At 51.8% G+C, this 20,104-nt stretch overlaps 1 protein-coding gene across 1 annotated transcript in view; it reads right to left on the bottom strand.

Annotated features, from left to right (window-relative positions):
* Positions 1 to 20,104, bottom strand: part of LOC111852102 (lipopolysaccharide-responsive and beige-like anchor protein) — a 108,568-nt gene that overhangs the window by 50,627 nt on the left and 37,837 nt on the right. Inside the window, exons 31-37 of the mRNA XM_072697829.1 lie at positions 19,853 to 19,983; positions 18,631 to 18,712; positions 18,216 to 18,349; positions 17,045 to 17,106; positions 10,922 to 10,986; positions 9,424 to 9,532; positions 4,592 to 4,758 (exon numbers count right to left, since the gene is read on the bottom strand). Of these exons, the coding sequence (XP_072553930.1) occupies positions 4,592 to 4,758; positions 9,424 to 9,532; positions 10,922 to 10,986; positions 17,045 to 17,106; positions 18,216 to 18,349; positions 18,631 to 18,712; positions 19,853 to 19,983 (750 nt within the window). The remainder of the gene's footprint in view (positions 1 to 4,591; positions 4,759 to 9,423; positions 9,533 to 10,921; positions 10,987 to 17,044; positions 17,107 to 18,215; positions 18,350 to 18,630; positions 18,713 to 19,852; positions 19,984 to 20,104) is intronic.

Below are 20,104 nucleotides of genomic sequence, written 5' to 3'. Positions count from 1 at the left end.
GTAAATGTTTTTATGGATATTGCAATGCCCCCCCTGCGGCCCCCAGTGCAGCACAGAGAGGCAGGGGTCTCACCCTGCACATAAGTTGTCAGCGTCTCAGTGACGCTAACGCAGTGCCCCCCTCCCCCGCCGTCGACATATCCATCGCTGTTTAGGAGACACCGCGGATGAAGGATAGCATAGAAAATCCCAGTGACACGGCACTTGAAATTCCCGCAATAATGCAGAGTCATTTACAAAGATGACGTGCAGTGAAAAAGCCCTGAAATGATGAGATGTTTAGATAAGGAGCTGGTGAGGGCCAGCGCTCGCCGCCCTGTAACCAGGGTCTCCGGCGATTAATTCCCTTCAGAATGGCACGAATGGTGGGCGGGGGTGCCGGGGCTCGACCTGATGGGGCCGACGGTGCCGGTTCTGGGATGGCGCGGCCCATCTGTGGATTTATGGGGAAAGCGAGGTACTGAGCACTCCGCAAGTCTGGAGATCCAAGCAGATCCGGGGAAAATGGAATAAAAGCACAGCTTTGCTATTAAACAAGCCAGAGCTTTTAAAGGTACAGTACCCTGGAAATGTTAGGAATCATGAGGCAAGCAGCCAGCCAAACACAGAGCACTTCCTGTAGTTGTGTTTATCCATCATTATTCATTTAAACTACAGAAAATATCAGAAAATGCTCTGTACGCGACTGACAAATCAAATCGACGTGATGACATAGAAATTACTTTATATATTCTGTACCAAATTCAGTGTCCTGTATATTACCATGTACATATTTACATTTTATTCTGTATATAAACCTGCATTAGGTACATTCTGTTTATAAAAAATGGGCCCCGTTATTTCCCAAAAAGTCACAGTCACAGTGGGGACATTATAAAACAGAGCTATCTTTGCAGAGTATGATCAGTAATCTCTGCTTGGGGCAGTTATTCATGCTTCCAGTCACTGTGTGTGAAGCACTGCTCCTTTGCAGAGTATGAACAGTAATCTCTGCATGGGACAGTTATGCATGCTTCCAGTCACTGTGTGTGAAGCACTGCTCCTTTGCAGAGTATGAACAGTAATCTCTGCTTGGGGAAGTTATGCATGCTTCCAGTCACTGTGTTTGAAGCACTGCTCCTTTGCAGAGTATGATCAGTAATCTCTGCTTGGGGCAGTTATTCATGCTTCCAGTCACTGTGTGTGAAGCACTGCTCCTTTGCAGAGTATGAACAGAAATCTCTGCTTGGGGCAGTTATGCATGCTTCCAGTCACTGTGTGTGAAGCACTGCTCCTTTGCAGAGTATGAACAGTAATCTCTGCTTGGGGAAGTTATGCATGCTTCCAGTCACTGTGTGTGAAGCACTGCTCCTTTGCAGAGTATGAACAGTAATCTCTGCTTGGGGAAGTTATGCATGCTTCCAGTCACTGTGTGTGAAGCACTGCTCCTTTGCAGAGTATGATCAGTAATCTCTGCTTGGGGCAGTTATTCATGCTTCCAGTCACTGTGTGTGAAGCACTGCTCCTTTGCAGAGTATGAACAGTAATCTCTGCATGGGACAGTTATGCATGCTTCCAGTCACTGTGTGTGAAGCACTGCTCCTTTGCAGAGTATGATCAGTAATCTCTGCTTGGAGCAGTTATGCATGCTTCCAGTCACTGTGTTTGAAGCACTGCTCCTTTGCAGAGTATGATCAGTAATCTCTGCTTGGGGCAGTTATTCATGCTTCCAGTCACTGTGTGTGAAGCACTGCTCCTTTGCAGAGTATGAACAGAAATCTCTGCTTGGGGCAGTTATGCATGCTTCCAGTCACTGTGTGTGAAGCACTGCTCCTTTGCAGAGTATGAACAGTAATCTCTGCTTGGGGAAGTTATGCATGCTTCCAGTCACTGTGTGTGAAGCACTGCTCCTTTGCAGAGTATGAACAGTAATCTCTGCTTGGGGAAGTTATGCATGCTTCCAGTCACTGTGTGTGAAGCACTGCTCCTTTGCAGAGTATGATCAGTAATCTCTGCTTGGGGCAGTTATTCATGCTTCCAGTCACTGTGTGTGAAGCACTGCTCCTTTGCAGAGTATGAACAGTAATCTCTGCATGGGACAGTTATGCATGCTTCCAGTCACTGTGTGTGAAGCACTGCTCCTTTGCAGAGTATGATCAGTAATCTCTGCTTGGGGCAGTTATTCATGCTTCCAGTCACTGTGTTTGAAGCACTGCTCCTTTGCAGAGTATGATCAGTAATCTCTGCTTGGGGCAGTTATGCATGCTTCCAGTTACTGTGTTTGAAGCACTGCATCACAGAAGGTGACATTTTTGGAGCCCGCCTATCCCAGGAGGACAGCCATGCAGCATCCAGCATGCCCTCCCGATTCTCCCATTATTGATCCCTTGTTTATAACCACCCCCAGCCTGTCTCTCTGTGAGAGCGAAGATTTGATGTCCTGACTTAAAACTGAGGAGAATATCGCAAATATTCTTGCTATTTCAAGCACAGCTGAGATCCAAGAAAGAAGATGAATGACTCTGCAGACCCGCCAGCCCAGGGGGGGAGTCCATTACAGCAAAGGGGTGGAGGGGGGGGGGGGGGTAGCAGAGCACTTAAAGGCAGGGGCCCCCAGCTCCGGCAGCAGGACCGAGATCTCAGAGCGGAGTGTCTGAGGCCTGTCTGATGATGCTCTCCATTACACTGGCAGTCTGGGGGTCTTCACGGCATGTCAATCAGCCCAATGGACTGAGACGGATGCCCCCTCAGAGACCTCGGACAGCAGCGTCCCTCGTCCTCTTCTCAGAGTGTCCCACACCCAATGCTGGTCCATCAGTGGAGTGAAGATGATGCCACCTCCAGGCTACTTACACAGAAACATCTCCTTCGCTGGAGGAATAAGCTCATGACCCTCCAAAGCCAAGTGTGATCTCTCCGGGGGGTACCCGCCTCTCAGAAATACCCATCTCTGGGGGATACCCGCCTCTGAGCAGTACCCGCCTCTCAGAAATACCCATCTCTGGGGGATACCCGCCTCTGAGCAGTACCCGCCTCTCAGAAATACCCATCTCTGGGGGATACCTGCCTCTGAGCAGTACCCGCCTCTCAGAAATACCCATCTCTGGGGGATACCCGCCTCTGAGCAGTACCCGCCTCTCAGAAATACCCGTCTTGGGGGATACCCGCCTCTGAGCAGTACCCGCCTCTCAGAAATACCCATCTTGGGGGATACCCGCCTCTGAGCAGTACCCGCCTCTCAGAAATACCCGTCTTGGGGGATACCCACGTTGGAGCAGTACTCGCCTCTCAGGGATACCCACCTCAAAGGGATACCTGCCTCTCATGGATACCTGCCTCTCAGCTGTAAATGCCTTTGAGGGATACCAATCTCTGAGGGATATCCGCCTCTGGGGGATACCCGACTCTGCAGGGTACCCGCTTCTGAGGGATATGTCTGTGGGGGATACCCGCCTCTGAGGGATACCTGTCTCAGGGATATCTGCCTCTAGAGGATACCCAACTCTGGAGGATACCCGCCTCTGAGGGATATTTCTCTGTGGGGGATACCCACCTCTGAGGGATATCTGCCTCTAGAGGATACCCAACTCTGGAGGATATTTCTCTGTGGGGGATACCCTCCTCTGGGGGTACCCACTGTGAAGCTGCAAATTTCATCAGCAGTTAAAGAATATAAAAAATTCCTTTATGCAACAGAGATATTTCCTGTTACTGAGAAAGCACTTTGGGGACATTTTCCCAATAAATCTGACACCAGCAGTTGGTCTTCTGTGTGTGTGTGTGTGTGTGTGTGTGTCTGAGTGCATGCTTGTATATGTGAGCGTATGTATGTACATGCCTACATTCCCAGCCCCCCGCCCCCCCCATCCATCCAGATGTTTCTAATGACACACACAGGGGCACCTCACCATCCCGCTAGCCTGTGGCCCCCGCAGCCCGCACTGCAGCTGATTAAAATGATGCCCCCCCACACCCAGAGATGTTAGGAAAGCCGCAACCCCCCCCCATCCAGGGCCATCAATATGAAAATCTAACAGACAGACTTATATAATGAGCTCTTACTTCAGGCCTACAGCTCAATTTCCAAGCTTAATGATCCAACCTGATACCAGCACATACGGATAGGGACTGTGGGGGGATTGTGGGGGGCCTCAGCTTGCGCGTGTGGGTCTCTGGGGGCATTACTCAGAATAACAGGGATATGGTGCCGGAGGGTGCCCTCCCCCATGCATCACGGACACCTGGCCAGAGCCCCGAGCAGATCCATCAAAGTGTCCATTCTGCACCTCTGCCTCAGAACACTTAATGTTACTGTAATTAAAAGCTAATTACAGCTTTCATTCGCTGACGATTTGAAGAGTGACGTGTGTTGTTCCCGTGTCCGAGCCGGGGCACTGGGGTGGAGATTCCAGCAGCTGAGAGAGGGTGCAGTGAGGGTGCAGTGCACCAGCTGACGGGACACGGGTTTAACACGGGACCGACGTGGGAAACAATGAGACGAAGACAAAGTGATCAGGGTGACACAGGAGCGTGTGACGGTGGTGAGAACCAGGCGGGGGCAGCAGCGAGCTGAGCCGGGACCCCCCTCCCCGATCAGGACGGCACGTCCCACCTGAGTGAGGAGCCGCTCCGGGCAGCGCGCTGCTCCGTCAGGACGCCGGTGACCTTCTGGACCAGCTGCGAGGCCAAGGCTCGGTCCCGGTGCCTTGCTGCCGTGATCAGGCCGTGGCGTCTCCTGGCCTTATCGCGCCTCGCCTTGGAGTGCAGTGCACACTGCAACTGCAGGGGGCAACAGAGATCAGCATGGCATTAGCTGCCCGGCTAGCATTGTGTCACAGTGCATGTGTAAATAAAATCACAGGTTAGAGGCGACTCCAGGATGGGGGTGGGGGGGGGGGGGTTGTAATGTAAATGAATGTCAGAATTAAAATACATCAATGTCTATGTCTAAGGTGAGACCTTATCACAAGATGCTGTTTCCGATGACCCACTAAGGGGAGGGAATCGATTATATTCATTACTACAGGCTATAGATCGTACCAAACGGCCCCAGTTCACCACGCAGAAGATATCAAACGTACCTAGATCACCACGCTCTCAGCACCATTGTGAAAACGCGCGCAGTTCTGCCTCTCGTGCAGAAATTCGAGCAAGCGTAATTGCGGGGTCAGTGCTGTCCTGCCACCGGGGTGATTAATCACTGCGGACGCACAGCTGCCGCAGCCCCCAGGCGAGACTGAGAGCCTAGCAGCATGCGGACCCTGTTTCTCTCTGTCAGGATCGGTAACGGAATACGTCTGCGGGCCAGCAAGCACGTGGTACCACCTTCCGGGCTTCCACCGTAGCCCGACGATTACTGGCTGTTTACGGAGCTCTTCATTCAGCGGGTCTGCGGTTCACGTAGGATACCGTGTGGCTCAGCGGTAATCAGGTCACTGGTTCAAATCCTGGGGTCACTAGAGCGTGCCTGAGCAAGGGCCTTAACCCACTTTGGATAAATGTGTCAGGTAAATAAATAAAATTAATGTAAAAAGAACTCTGTGCTTGTGTTTATGAGGATGCGGACTCCATTTCTGCTCTGCACAAGCCGTGAATAAATGCGAGCCAGAGGCCTGAACAGCAAACCCTGTCCTACGAACGGCACAAAGGATACCTGTGCAGCTCCGCCAGCAGTAAACACTGCAAAGTGCTTTATAATGGACCCGTCTCCCCGATGCGAGCTGCTGATCTTTAAGTCCGACCGGAAAAATCAATACACATAACTCGCCTTAGAAGGCGACGGCCCATTTATAAATCTCTGTCTAGTTGTGGAGCATTAGAGCCAAATCTGGTTTAAAAGCACGACCCAGCAGCTATAAACAGAGCAATACTGTAAAGCAGGGAAGGGCAATCTTACCCACAAAGGGCCAGTGTGTGTGCGGGTTTCTGGGTAACCTTTAGGGTGCATACCCAGGTGTGAGGACTCTTGAGCCAGTCAGTCTTCTGATTAGTAATATAATTAGGGAGCTGCAGTGGAAACCCGCAAACACAGTGGCCCTTTCGGTGTGAGACTGCCCACCCCTGCTGTAAGGAAATGGACCAGCAAGCCTGTAACAGTGTTTCCTGTCTGCAAAGGTTAGACCCCAGGCAGGTGAAATCTAGTGCCTTTAAGCAGGTGGACAGTGAGTCAGTGAGGGATCTTCAGGAGTAGCAGTGAGGGACCTTCAGGAGTAGGAGTGAGGGATCTTCAGGAGAAGCAGTGAGGGACCTTCAGGAGAAGCAGTGAGGGACCTTCAGGAGTAGCAATGAGGGACCTTCAGGAGTAGCAGTGAGGGACCTTCAGGAGTAGCAGTGAGGGACCTTCAGGAGTAGCAGTGAGGGACCTTCAGGAGTAGCAGTGAGGGACCTTCAGGAGAAGCAGTGAGGGACCTTCAGGAGTAGCAATGAGGGACCTTCAGGAGTAGCAGTGAGGCTCCTGAGGGTTTTAGAGTACTCTGATATGTTTGTTCACTGTTGGTCAAGTGTTATTAAACCATTTCTAATACTGTATAACTGTTGTTCATATTTCTTCCACTCCATTGGCTTTCACCAGTGGAATAGCAGGTTCAGTCATATTCAATGGTGACTATTTTCCCAGTGAAAACACTCCACTTTATCACCCTCTGAAGTCACTTAAACCCATTTTAAAATTTTCAAACCCTTTCTAATGTGTATTTAAAAAGCTTCAATCAGGTAGCACACTGTGTGTGACTAGGCAGCCTGTGATTGGAAGGTTGTTGGTTCGAATCCCAGAGTCCATGAGCAACTACAGTCCCTACTTTCTCTAAAATGTACATTTCCTAAAAAAATGTAAGGTAATACATAATATGTGACTCTCTGTGTAGGATTCTGAGACACACAGACTTTCCTGTAGACAGTGTGATCTGTGACATAAGACCCGGCGTATGAGCTGAAAGGCTGTTTGCGTGGGACTACTTACACATATACAATATATATAAGGAAACAGCCATTAAAAGACACGTTAATTGACATTTTGGAAAAGCCGTTCGATGAGGCTTTCAGACGGATCCATTAATAATGCAAATCGATGTGCTGAGACTTCCCACCAGCCCGGAGATGCAGGCCGATTACTGTCGATACAGAAGCCAAATGTGTCAGGCCGTGACACGCTTCCACATGCCAGCCTGCCCCATTGCAGCCCTAATGTAGGCTAACAGCAAAGCCAGAGGCGTCAGGCCGTGACACGCTTCCACACGCCGGCCTGCCCCAATGCAGGCCTAATGCAGACTAACGCCAAAGCCAGAGGCGTCAGGCCCTGACACGCTTCCACACGCCGGCCTGCCCCAATGCAGCCCTAATGCAGGCTAACGCCAAAGCCAGAGGCGTCAGGCCGTGACAAGCTTCCACACGCCGGCCTGCCACAATGCAGCCCTAATGCAGGCTAACGCCAAAGCCAGAGGCGTCAGGCCGTGACAAGCTTCCACACGCCGGCCTGCCACAATGCAGCCCTAATGCAGGCTAACGCCAAAGCCAGAGGCGTCAGGCCGTGACAAGCTTCCACACGCCGGCCTGCCACAATGCAGCCCTAATGCAGGCTAACGCCAAAGCCAGAGGCGTCAGGCCGTGACAAGCTTCCACACGCCGGCCTGCCACAATGCAGCCCTAATGCAGGCTAACGCCAAAGCCGGAGGCGTCAGGCCGTGACACGCTTCCACACGCCGGCCTGCCACAATGCAGCCCTAATGCAGGCTAACAGCAAAGCCAGAGGCGTCAGGCCGTGACACGCTTCCACACGCCGGCCTGCCACAATGCAGCCCTAATGCATGCTAATGCCAAAGCTAGCAGGCTAACACTGCATCAGTGACAAACGTCTGGCTTTAGGTGAACTCCAGCCTGGTCTTCCTCAGCATGATAACAGTGACGCCTGTGTGGAGGAGGGAGGTGCGTCTCCTTAAATCATCCTTATCAGGCCTCCTTACTGACATCTGCACTGTCAGAGATGAAGCATAAACACACTTCTTATCTATTTAATAATTCATCTTCTGAAATCTCCCGTTTGTTGAAGGGTCCTTACAGTCGAGACCCCGTTTCCGCGTTTTCAATGATGCTCCCATGTCCAGGAGTGCAGGAAGGCAGGGCTAGGATCAATTATCCCAGATTAACAAGCACAAATGATTCCCCTGAGTGAACACCCCCCCCCCCCCTCAAGGGGCTATTAAAAAAACATGCCCCCAACACAGCCTTAGGGGGAAGCCGCACATGCCCCCCCCCCCCCCCGAAGGCAGAGACAGAGCCACACTCCACACTCCCTGCATGCAGCGTGACACCAAGAGCGATAGCCACACTCCACACTCCCTGCATGCAGCGTGACACCAAGAGCGATAGCCACACTCCACACTCCCTGCATGCAGCGTGACACCAAGAGCGATAGCCACACTCCACACTCCCTGCATGCAGCGTGACACCAAGAGCGATAGCCACACTCCACACTCCCTGCATGCAGCGTGACACCAAGAGCGATAGCCATACTCCACACCCCCTGCATGCAGCGTGACACCAAGAGCGATAGCCATACTCCACACTCCCTGCATGCAGCGTGACACCAAGAGCGATAGCCATACTCCACACTCCCTGCATGCAGCGTGACACCAAGAGCGATAGCCATACTCCACACTCCCTGCATGCAGCGTGACACCAAGGGAGCTTTTACGGTACTTTCGCTTTTCCATTGACTTCCGGTCGAGTACCAGTACCGAAAGTTCCAGTACCGAAAGTGTCGAACCAGCTGGGGTACTTCTTTGGTACTTGGGTACTTTGGGGTGGGACATAGAAACGTATTTGCTGTGGATTGGTTATGCAAACAGCCTGCCGCTGAAATACAAAATACACACAGCAAACAGCGAGAAACTAAATAAAAAGCAGTAGAAACAAAAATATAAAAAAAGTAAAACGGAAGGATGGACAAACGAGGTAACACAGGCTTTAATCGCCATATGGTCGGATGAACAGATCCAGCGGGATTTGGATGACACAACTCGGAATAAAAAAGTTTTTGAAGTGATAGCAAGCCGCTTGGAAGAAATGGGGCACACACGAAACACCAAACAATGCCACTTGAAAATCAAAAAACTTAAGCAGGACTACAGGAAAGTGAAGGATCATAATAACATGTTTTAATTCAGTGAAAGAAATACTGCATCGCGCTTTGTGATGATGTCAGTCAGGGGCGATCACTGATGATGTCATTTGGCGCCGGTACCAGTTTTTACGGCAGTGGAAAACCGACACAAAAGAAGTACCATACTTTTGGTACTTTATGGAAGTACCGAAAGTACCGAAAGTACGGTACCTGGTGCGGTGGAAAAGCGCCCCAAGAGCCAGAGCCACACTCCACACTCCCTGCGTGCAGCGTGACACTGAGAAGGGACGCAAACCCCCCAGATATCGGCCTGTAGCAGCTCTCACCTCGAAGTTAGAATGCTTGCGAATGTCGTCGTCTTGCTGGTGGCTCAGGATGACCTCAACCTCGCTGGCCACCCGTAGGAGGTGCTCACTAAAGGCATTGTTCAGCAGTCTAGGGTGTGGGGGAGCAATCAGATATCAGGGTATTAAGAGATTTTGAAATACTTTAACCAAGGGCCCCAAAATGCAGACGAGTCAAAAGCATCAATAGATTCCAGCAAGCGGGGGAATCATGTGTCCTGGATTACATTGTGTTTCAAACTGAATGAGGACCAAAGATCAAAATTTGATCCTGATCAAAATGAACAGCAAACAGGAATTACATAGTACAATAATTTGATTTAATTTACTTTCTATCTTTCAGGTTAGCAGCAGAAAGCTGCAGGTTTACTAAAGCAACATCTGGTGGTTGTGGGAGCATTAGCTGGCCTGTTGGAGAGCAGAAAGGGGGTTCAGTACCACGGGAGCATTAGATGGCCTGTTACAGAGCAGAAAGGGGGTTCTGCAGGTCACAGAGGGGTAAGGTCACATGGAGCCTGATGGTTCATCACCTGACCTAAAGCTGGGCCATTAAGGACTAACCCTCCCACCACATTATTCACATAGAAGTACAAAGCACCTATTGACAAAATGATTATCCTGGGAATTACAGTAAATGCCTGAGCGTGAGGAGCAAGCCAGCTGTCGGCGGGAGTGACACATCTCAGGCTTGTCATTTGTCAGTCCCAGACTGGTCTAATACAGGCGCACAACCAGAACCCAGAACGGGCCGGCACCGCGAGGTGACCGGGGCTTAACAAAGGTGACAGCGACAGCAGAACCCAGAACGGGCCGGCACCGCGAGTTGACCGGGGCTTAACAAAGGTGACAGCGACAGCAGAACCCAGAACGGGCCGGCACCGGGAGGTGACTGGGGCTTAACAAAGGTGACAGCGACAGCAGAACCCAGAACGGGCCGGCACCGCGAGGTGACCGGGGCTTAACAAAGGTGACAGCGACAGCAGAACCCAGAACGGGCCAGCATCGGGAGGTGACCGGGGCTTAACATTGGTGACAGCGACAGCAGAACCCAGAACGGGCCAGCATCGGGAGGTGACCGGGGCTTAACATTGGTGACAGCGACAGCAGAACCCAGAACGGGCCGGCACCGGGAGGTGACCGGGGCTTAACATTGGTGACAGCGACAGCAGAACCCAGAACGGGCCAGCATCGGGAGGTGACCGGGGCTTAACATTGGTGACAGCGACAGCAGAACCCAGAACGGGCCGGCACCGGGAGGTGACCGGGGCTTAACATTGGTGACAGCGACAGCAGAACCCAGAACGGGCCAGCATCGGGAGGTGACCGGGGCTTAACATTGGTGACAGCGACAGCAGAACCCAGAACGGGCCGGCACCGGGAGGTGACCGGGGCTTAACATTGGTGACAGCGACAGCAGAACCCAGAACGGGCCGGCACCGGGAGGTGGCGAGCTGAAATCGGGGCTCCGTGTCACAGCTACCTGCCCTCGCTGAGAAGCTTGGCGAAGGCTGGGCCAGCGTTCCTCTGGATGGACGTCTGCCATTCCTGAAACACACACAGCACACAGCTCCATGTTGGAGGCTCAGCAACACCAGCGACCATATGGGGGGAGTCGGCTAAGGGGGTTGGGGAGAGCAGGGAGAAAAAGACACACTGTGAAGGAGGTCAGTGACCCAGCGTGACCCGGTACAGTCCGACCCATTTCGTCCCTAAGGTGAAACAGCAAAAAAAGAAAATAATAAAAGTATAAAAGCTTAAAAACTTCATGTCAGATTTAATGCAAGTTGAGTATAAAGAGCCATCAGACATAATTAGCAGCAGGGGGCAGGACCACAGCAAACAGAACAAGCAGTCAATCATTTCGTATGTGGAGTGACTGCAGTTACTCTGGGCCACCTGGAGGGGGGGGGGGGCTGCAAAAAGCCAGGGCTAATGTCTCACGTAACTCTGATGGAGATGTTTGACATGGATTTCAGGCTCGGGGGTTGGGGGGCGAAGCGGGTAACATAAACCAAAATAAATACGGGCCGACTTCTGCTGACATGAGACACGGTGGGAACAGAGCAGTCCTACTAGTGGGGGGGGGGGGGGGGGATAGTGGGGAGTCGCAACCAATCAGAAGACAGTGTTTAGGCAGGGCGGGGGAGTTGGCCCCACCCCCACAGCAGTCACAGGAGGGGGGTGTAACTGTGATGCAATTACATGCTTTATCAAATTATTTTGTATTAATAATAAAAAAAAACATTTCAATTGAGCCAGTTAAAAAGTCACCATGGAAATTTGAATCACCTCTTGCTGATATTATGTAGTAAATAACAAAAATACAAATGTGAAATTAAAATGATCTTAGGGTGTCACAGCCTCACAAACAAGGTGGGGCCCTGTTACTGTCAAATGTCAAAAGTACTGAATAGCTTTTATGTGACGTTGTTTGGTTATTTTTTATGTTTAAGTTTTGGGTCAGGATTTCATAACTAAATTCCCCAAGAAGCTGGTCCTTGAATGTAATTGTGGAAAAATGTTTAATTGCTCATTCTGGCAGTATAAGCGAAATCAGACTGCAGGAAGCGAGCCTGAGAGAGCCTCATCTCACAAGGAGGTCATGTTGAATTTGGCCTCATTGGTGCTGACTGTGTTTACCTCACAATTGGCGGATGGGCACACCGGCCTCGAGGCCAGCCAATGACGGGCAGGGGGCACGCAGCTCAGGGAAGTAAACCCCGCAGGAAGCCGGCTCATTAACGAGGCTGGCACTGCGTAAATGCCGCAAGGGAAAAACACTGCAACTAGCCCACTGTGATCGAAGAAGTGATGGATCTGTTTCAGCATCATCATCACAGGATGAGTGCAGAGCACTGATTAACTCCAAAAATTTCAACAAGCACATTCCAACTAACATATCTGGTTACAGCAAAAGTCTACTACAACAGCGCACAAAAGACTGAACAGAGCTCCAGCCTCAACCTCATAATAAAGACAGACTAGTAGAGCGGCAAAAAAACCCTTTAGCTCAGGGGTGGCCAATCTTATCCGCAAAGGGCCGGTGTGTATGCAGGTTTTTGGGATAACCTGTAGGTCAGCTGTTCAAACCCAGGTGTGAGGACTCCTCAGCCAATCAGTCCTCTAGTTAGTAATCTAATTAGGGAGTTGCAGCGAAAACCCGCACCGGCCCTTTGCGGATAAGATTGCCCACCCCTGCTTTAGCTGTTTTAATTAGCGAGGCTTACAGGTCTGAGGCCTTCAAACCCCAGCCAATGAATGTAGGGTGGGGGGTCATTTCTCTCCACCCCTACAGCTGTGCTGTGATGGATGGATGGATGGATATTATGAAAGCTTGCCCCATGGTGTGTGTGTACGTGCACGTGGGTGACCCCAGCACACCTGCATGACCTCTAGCACAAAGAAGGGGGGGGGGGACTGTTTCACACACAGGTGTGCCCCCCCCCTCCCCCATGTAGGTAACACTAATGTTCCCCAGCCGCAGACAGCACTGATGACATGTACATGGCTTCTTTCTGACTGCCCTGCAACTACCGATGTAACAGGCGCAAAACAACATGGCGGTTCTCACGCACAAACCCCGTCCAAACGCTCCCCCACCCGCCGGCGGCCTCATTAAGCCCACAGATCCACCTGGCTGGATGTGCAGTGCGATTCTCAGCCGGGCGTCCAGTATAAAAGCATTTCAGAAAATTCCCTGGTGCGTTTTGGTTTTAGCTGCTGTGACACGGCAGTATAACGTGCATAAAAAATGCTGGAAACATCAGGCACTGTATGGACCTGCAGCCTCACACACACACAAGGTTGGGGGTCTGAAACCCCCCCCCACTATGGACGGAGTGACTCTGGCCAGGATAGGAATATGGATGAAAAAATAAAATACGAATCGTCTTAGGAATCATACAGCTTCAGAGTATTTTCACTAAGTGAGCTTATTGACCTTTCCAGAGCGTTAACAGGCCTGTACCTGTCAGGCCTGTACCTGTCAGGCCTGTACCTGTCAATCTGTGCTTACCTTTTAAGGAGTCAAACACAAAACCATCCGGATAAAAAACACACACTCTCTCTTTTCCTGTCTGCGCACAAATTGTGGAATATAGCACTACACGGTGTAAAGCATACAGCATAAAGCATTCAGTGCTCAAGGGCTGGGGGGCGATACAACCGAATTCCAAGCCTTATTTTCAGACGAGGGGGACGGCGCCTTTATTAATGGGGACCGTCAGCCTCTCAGCGTGCGGAGCAGTGTGCAAACACCCAGGTTCTGGCTTTTGGGCCCCCACGCCCCACGGATGGCTTCCTGTCCGAAAGGGCTCGCTCTCATGGCAGGGGGGCGGGACCACGCAGCAGCCGTCGGCAGCCCCGTGTTTCTGATCTGGCACAGCGGGGTGGGGGCACTCGCAGGCCTGCCAGACCTCGGCTTGACGCCCTTCTCCCGAGCAGCCGACTCGCCGTCGGCGCTGATCTCAAATCGGCGTGTGTGTTTTTGCAAGCAGTGGGGGGGCAATGGCTTGGCGGGACCGTAAACCCCCTCCCTCCACATTCCTGGTCCTTCATCTTTCCTCCTAATAACGTCATGGGATCAGAGCCCCCCCCACCCCCCCCCCCATCTACACCTGAAATGTGCTCTCTGCGCCAAACACCAGCCAGTTAGAGACGCGTGACATCAGAACCCCGAAGATCAGCGGGGCCTGGCAGCAGGATCAGCCCTGGATGTTCTGGAGCAGCAGAAAACAACTGTTGTCAATTAATTTATATAAAAACATTTCAGTAACATGGTGTATCTGGCTGCAAACTAGTAGCTCGCATCTTCACAAGAAAAGAAATGCAATATTAAAACATATATAAATCACTGAAATGTCACCAGAGGTATCTCTTATGATTTTTTCAGTTGCTCTCTTGTGCCCCCTAACCACACGGCGCCCTAGGCGATCGCCTATCTCACCTACTGGGCAGGCCGGCCTGGCTCAGCAGAGCTCACGCCGTACACAGATCTGCGCATCCATGACGACCCGACAACAGGCTGGAGCGTTCAGGTATGAAGTATCTGGCACATTAATCTGACAGGCCGTTAACTGCCTGAAATCCAGCCGCCCCCCTCAGGAAGAAACTGGCCAGGCCCCCACCAAGCCTACTGTTTATTGTTTATTCGGGGGACTTTTAAACAAAGTCAAACAGGAATCAAGTTAAATACTGAGTGGAGTCAGCCGTCCTGCAGGAAACATCAAACCATATTTGAGCGTCCGTGGGGGTCGGGGGCTGTTTCATAAACTGTCATGGCGCGACACAGGAGTGACTCTCAGAGCCAGGCCGGTGCCGGCTAAGCAGGCCTGACGGATGGAACCAACCCGCACCGGGTTAAGTGGATGTGAGACAAAACATGGAGGAATTAAGCGCTTCTGGATAATCTCCGTGACGGATCCCTCTAAGCGTCATCGGAGGCTCCGATCTCACAGACGCGGCCGGGGGGGGGGGTTCGGTGCACCATGTACAGGCATGACACTGTACATAGATGCCCCCTGATGCTTCTGCAGCCTGGACGATATACAGCACAAGTCACAAAAATTACTGTTCCAGCTACAGTCACAAAAATTACTATTACAAAATATTAATAATGTGGTGGAATTATTTAAGATGTCCTATACTGTAAAAACACTGCATCAGTAGACATTTTTAAAGCCTGTAGAGTTTGTGCTGTTCATCACCCGACGGCTGGGATCGCATTCAAAAGGAGACTGTCGCAGGCACCTAGAACTGCTTATTTTCTCAAAAAGTCATGCAGTTATGGGGAGTGATCAAGAGAAATTTCCAGATTTGTGTTGGAAGTGTCGCGAGCAGGATTTATGCGCTCTAACTCGGCCGGTCTTTTTCTGCTGCAGTCTCTCCAGGTGCCAGCAAATCCCAGCCACTATAAAAGGTTCGAAACGGATAAAGCAGCCAGATTGAGGTGAAACTCGCACTGCTAACTGCCTGAAGCTGCCAACTGCTCGACCCGCACGCCAGAAATCAAAACAGGGAAAAAGTTATTTTATTATTCTGTAACACTAAATGAGCATCGTTTAGGGAGGGATCCTAACTGCGCAGGCGAAGGCAGCTGTGATTTATGTGACACCAGGACCGGCAGAAGCATCACACCTATCAGAAAAGACCATGTCCGAATTCCTGCGCTGGCACATCAACCATGCAGAGACCAAACCAACGGCCCTCCAGTTTACCTCCAACTTCATTCTCAGGGCGACCGAGAAACACTTCCTTGCGTTCCCATGGCCAAACTGCCGCTCATCAGTAATGAACACTATCCCTGGTCCAGAAAAATTAAAAATGTAATCAGGAAAAACAGGGAGTCAGAACCCCCCCCCCCCCCCCAACCCGTGTCGGGTGAGCGGGAACGCTGATTTATTAATGTAATAAGCTTGCCACATTACCTCTCTGTTTGGGGGGGGGAGGGGGCACAGCAGGCAGTGGGGGCCCAGCACATATGACAAATGGCTGCATTAGCCTGTGTCGCTCAGTCCTTCCCGCCCCCCTCCAGTGCTCGGATACTCCGGATACACACTGCACAGGACACAGAGGGGGGTGCCATCTGCCTGTGCCATATCTATGAGAGGGTCATGGCACCAGGGGCCAGGGACTGCTCAGGCTTGTTTTAAGGATCTAAACACAGCTGAAGAAATGTCATTGCACCTGGTCAGGCGTCATGACGATGTCAACATCTCCACGTTTACGCCCATGAGGATCGGTCTAGTGCAGCCGGCCGTCTCTCAGGGCATTGAGTGCCACAGCAACTCCATCGATATGAGCCATCAATCGGCCACACTGGGACTGCTTGGTCATTTGTATTCATGAGCTGTCAATCAGCGGCACTGGACCGATGGAACCATCGAGAGCAGGTAGACGGAGCCAGGGAGAACAGGGAGTGGACGGATGGAGCCGGGGGGAACCGGGAGCAGAATGGGGAGCGGGCAAATGGAGACAGGGGGAACCGGGAGCAAAATGGGGAGTGGGAAAATGGAGACAGGGGAACGGGGAACGGAATGGGGTGCAGAATGGGGAGCAGAATGGGGAGCGGGCAGATGGAGCCTGAGGGAATGGAGAGTAGAATGGGGAGCAGAATGGGGAGTGGGCAGATGGAGACAGGCAGCGGAACGGGGAGCAGAATGGGGAGCAGAATGGGGAGCGGGCAGATGGAGCCTGAGGGAATGGGGAGCATAATGGGGAGCAGGATGGGGAGCAGGTGGATGGAGTCAGAGGGAATGGGGAGCAGAATGGGGAGCGGGCAAAAGGAGACAGGGGGAACGGGGAGCAAAATGGGGAGTGGGAAAATGGAGACAGGGGAACGGGGAACGGAATGGGGAGCAGGTGGATGGAGCGAAGTGGAAGGGGGAGCGGACAGATGGAATCAGGGGGAACAGGGAGCAGAATGGGGAGCAGATGGATGGTGCCAGGGGGATCGATCGTAGCTGGTATTAATTTACTGCTAACATTCATCGCAGCCTGAAAGGGCGGTCAGAGGGCTGTGACACGGACTCATTAAACACCATCCATTCACGCGTTATTATTCTGATGTGGGGGTTGGTGCGTGGGGGGGTGGTGGATGACTTGCCTGAGAGCACAGCAGCATGACGAGTTCGACCACAGAGCCGTGAGGCTGCAGAAACACCAGGCCTGGGGGGGGGGGACAGACATCACGGTCATGGCCTCAGTTACGGATGCACATGAGCAGTCAATATGCTCGACCCGCACGGAGGGCGCGGGGGAATCATGGGAGCCAATCAGGAGCTGCATGATACTCTAACCATATAACTATAATCTATAAATAATTATAACTATAAACTATATATCTCAGACCACCGACTCCTGTTATAATTGGGACATGATCTCAGTTTAGGGACAGATTGGGTTCTATAGAGGTCAGACCTGCCTAATAGTTTACATTAATATTACATTAAGTTCCAGTCATGAACTACTCTCCGTAAATACATTACTGCACCATGAGCTGCATCACCTGCAACTTTATATTCTAATGCGGCTTTAGGTGGGGAGATGTGTCTGTACCCGAGCTGCTCAGTGGGTTTACTCACACACACACACACACACACACACACAAACAGAGAGACACACACAGACAGACAGACAGACAGACACATACACACACAAACAGAGAGACACACACAGACAGACAGACATACACACACACACACACAAACAGAGAGAGACATACACACAGAAACAAACAGAGAGACACACACAGACAGACACACGCAGACAGACATACACACACACACACACACACACAAACAGAGAGACACACACAGACAGACAGACAAAGACAGACATACACACACACACAAACAGAGAGAGACATATACACAGACACAAACAGAGAGCCATACACAGACAGACAGACACAAACAAACAGACACACACACACACACACACAAACAGAGAGTCACACACACACACACACACACAGACAGACACAGAGACACAAACAGACAAACAGAGGTGCTGAAAATGTAAGCCCCCTCAGGCGTCTCCGCATCTTGGCCTGGGACCCCTCAGAAGTGCCTTGGTGACCCCCCCCCCCCCCACATTAAGGCCCCCCAGTTATCAATCATGTCGGCTGGGGTCTGTGGCAGGAGACATCACCAGCACTCGCCGCAGCGCTGTGACCTCTGACCCCCACAGACACTTGGCCTCCCACCACATTTCTTTGCGGCGCTGCGGCACAGGAGGAAATGGCGGAACTACACCCCCCCCCCGAAGAGACTCACTAGTGCCCTCGGCCAGTAGCTCCTGCCCGTGGCTGCCCAGTAGGGTGCGAGACAGGAAGGGCGCGAAGTCCACGAAGATCTCCCTGAGCAGGGTGGCGGGCCTCCGCAGAGCCAGCTCCAGCCTCCTGGAGACACTGTGGGGACGGAAGGACGCGGGAGCACGCGATGAGGACCAGGGCGGGACCAGACGTGAAGGCACGCGCAGCCCATGTGTGAGTCACACACAGAGCAAGCCAAAGGCATTTCCCCATAATTCAACTTCCTGTCTCTGAAAGTCCCCGTGGCGTCGCGGTGGGTTATGCGGACCCCAGCAGCGTTTAATTTCCTGTCTGCAAGGGACCTTTACATTCGTGCCCCCAGTGACCGTTGTCTTTGAGAGCGGATACTGCGGAGGGAGGGGCGAGGGAGCCCTCACCTCATGCCAAAGGCCGAGTCTTGGGTAGCGGTCGGCGTTGCTGCGGAAGTGGGCGGCGGCTTTGTGCTCAGAGACCCACCCGCTGAAAGAGAGCGCAGATGACAGACCTGTCAGCATTCACGTGCCGGTAATGCGAGTGATGCAGTGTATCTGAGCGTTGTCACTGGTGGAGAAGAGATGTGGTTAAAAATGCAGGAAAGCACATCCCAACAACGCACAGAACACAAATAAAGCAGTCTGCAGTAGTATAACATTATATATGCTAAAAATCTCTAACGAGCACTGGTTTCTTCACCTGCTTTGAGCTAGAAGTATCACTGAGATCTCGCGAGTTAAATACAAACTGGGTCTGTTCTGAACATCACACACATCACTTCTGGAAAACATCCCCCAAATGCCTGCTGCTGGAATCTGCTCCACATCCTTCTGCTCTGCAAACTGCAAGACAGGACCTCGAGGGCCCCAGCTAGCATTAAAGAGCCTGTAACCCCGAAATATACGACTCGGGTACGCAGAGCTGCACATAAAATCCCAGATTCCTTAAATGCTTTAAGCTGCTTCCATCTGAACTCCTCAGTGAAGCGGATCACATGACACAGGAAAGACACCCATAAATCCCCCATCTTCAGGGAGCCACCGGGACGCGATCCGACAGGCTGGGGAGACACTTACAGCCCAGACCCCAGACGCATGGAGAGTTACTGTTACTGACCTGCACTGCATAAAAATTCACCACCTCCCCTGCCACACCCTCTCCCTGCTACACCCTTCTGTCTGTTACACCCTCTCCCTGCTACACCCTTCTGTCTGTTACACCCTATCCTTGCTACCCCCTCCCCCTGCTATGCCCTTCCATCTGCCACACCCTCTCCCTGCTACACCATTCCATCTCCCACACCATCCCCTTGCTACACCCTTCCCCTGCTACACCCTTCTGTCTGATACACCCTCCCCCTGCTATACCTTCACTCACTCTCACTGGCCAGGCACTCTGAATCCTTTTTGATAAGTACTTAACTAATGACCCGCAATGATGTTTGGTTTGAACATAAAGCTTTAAGTGTGGCACAGTGGCCTCATACCTCCTGGGTAGGGGCTTCGAATGCCGGGTCTGTGTGCAAGTGTGGAGTTTGCGAACACTATCCATGTTGCACAGAGCTTCTCCAGGTTGTACGCCATTTATATACGAGATCAGTCTTGCCGCAGCTTCACTCTGACTCACCAACAGGCTCAGTGTCTCCAACAGGCTTCACGGTGGCACAGCCAATAGGGGGGGGTCCCAGGAAGTTTCCAGAAGAAGCAGAGGTGGGACCAAAGGGGGGCGGGGTCTTTCTGAGTAGCTCTGAGCCACTCCTGAGGAGTAGAACACTTACATCATGTAAAAGCATGGCACGGAATTCAAACACCAAGCCAGCATGGTGATGATGATTCAGCCATCTGTGAAAGGTGTGTTTCGCTCACAGCGTCTTACACC

Source organism: Paramormyrops kingsleyae, chromosome 12 (assembly GCF_048594095.1).
Source record: "Paramormyrops kingsleyae isolate MSU_618 chromosome 12, PKINGS_0.4, whole genome shotgun sequence".
Taxonomy (NCBI): Eukaryota; Metazoa; Chordata; class Actinopteri; order Osteoglossiformes; family Mormyridae; genus Paramormyrops; species Paramormyrops kingsleyae.
Note: the sequence above shows the minus strand (reverse complement) of the source record. Positions and strands in the feature narration are given on the sequence as shown.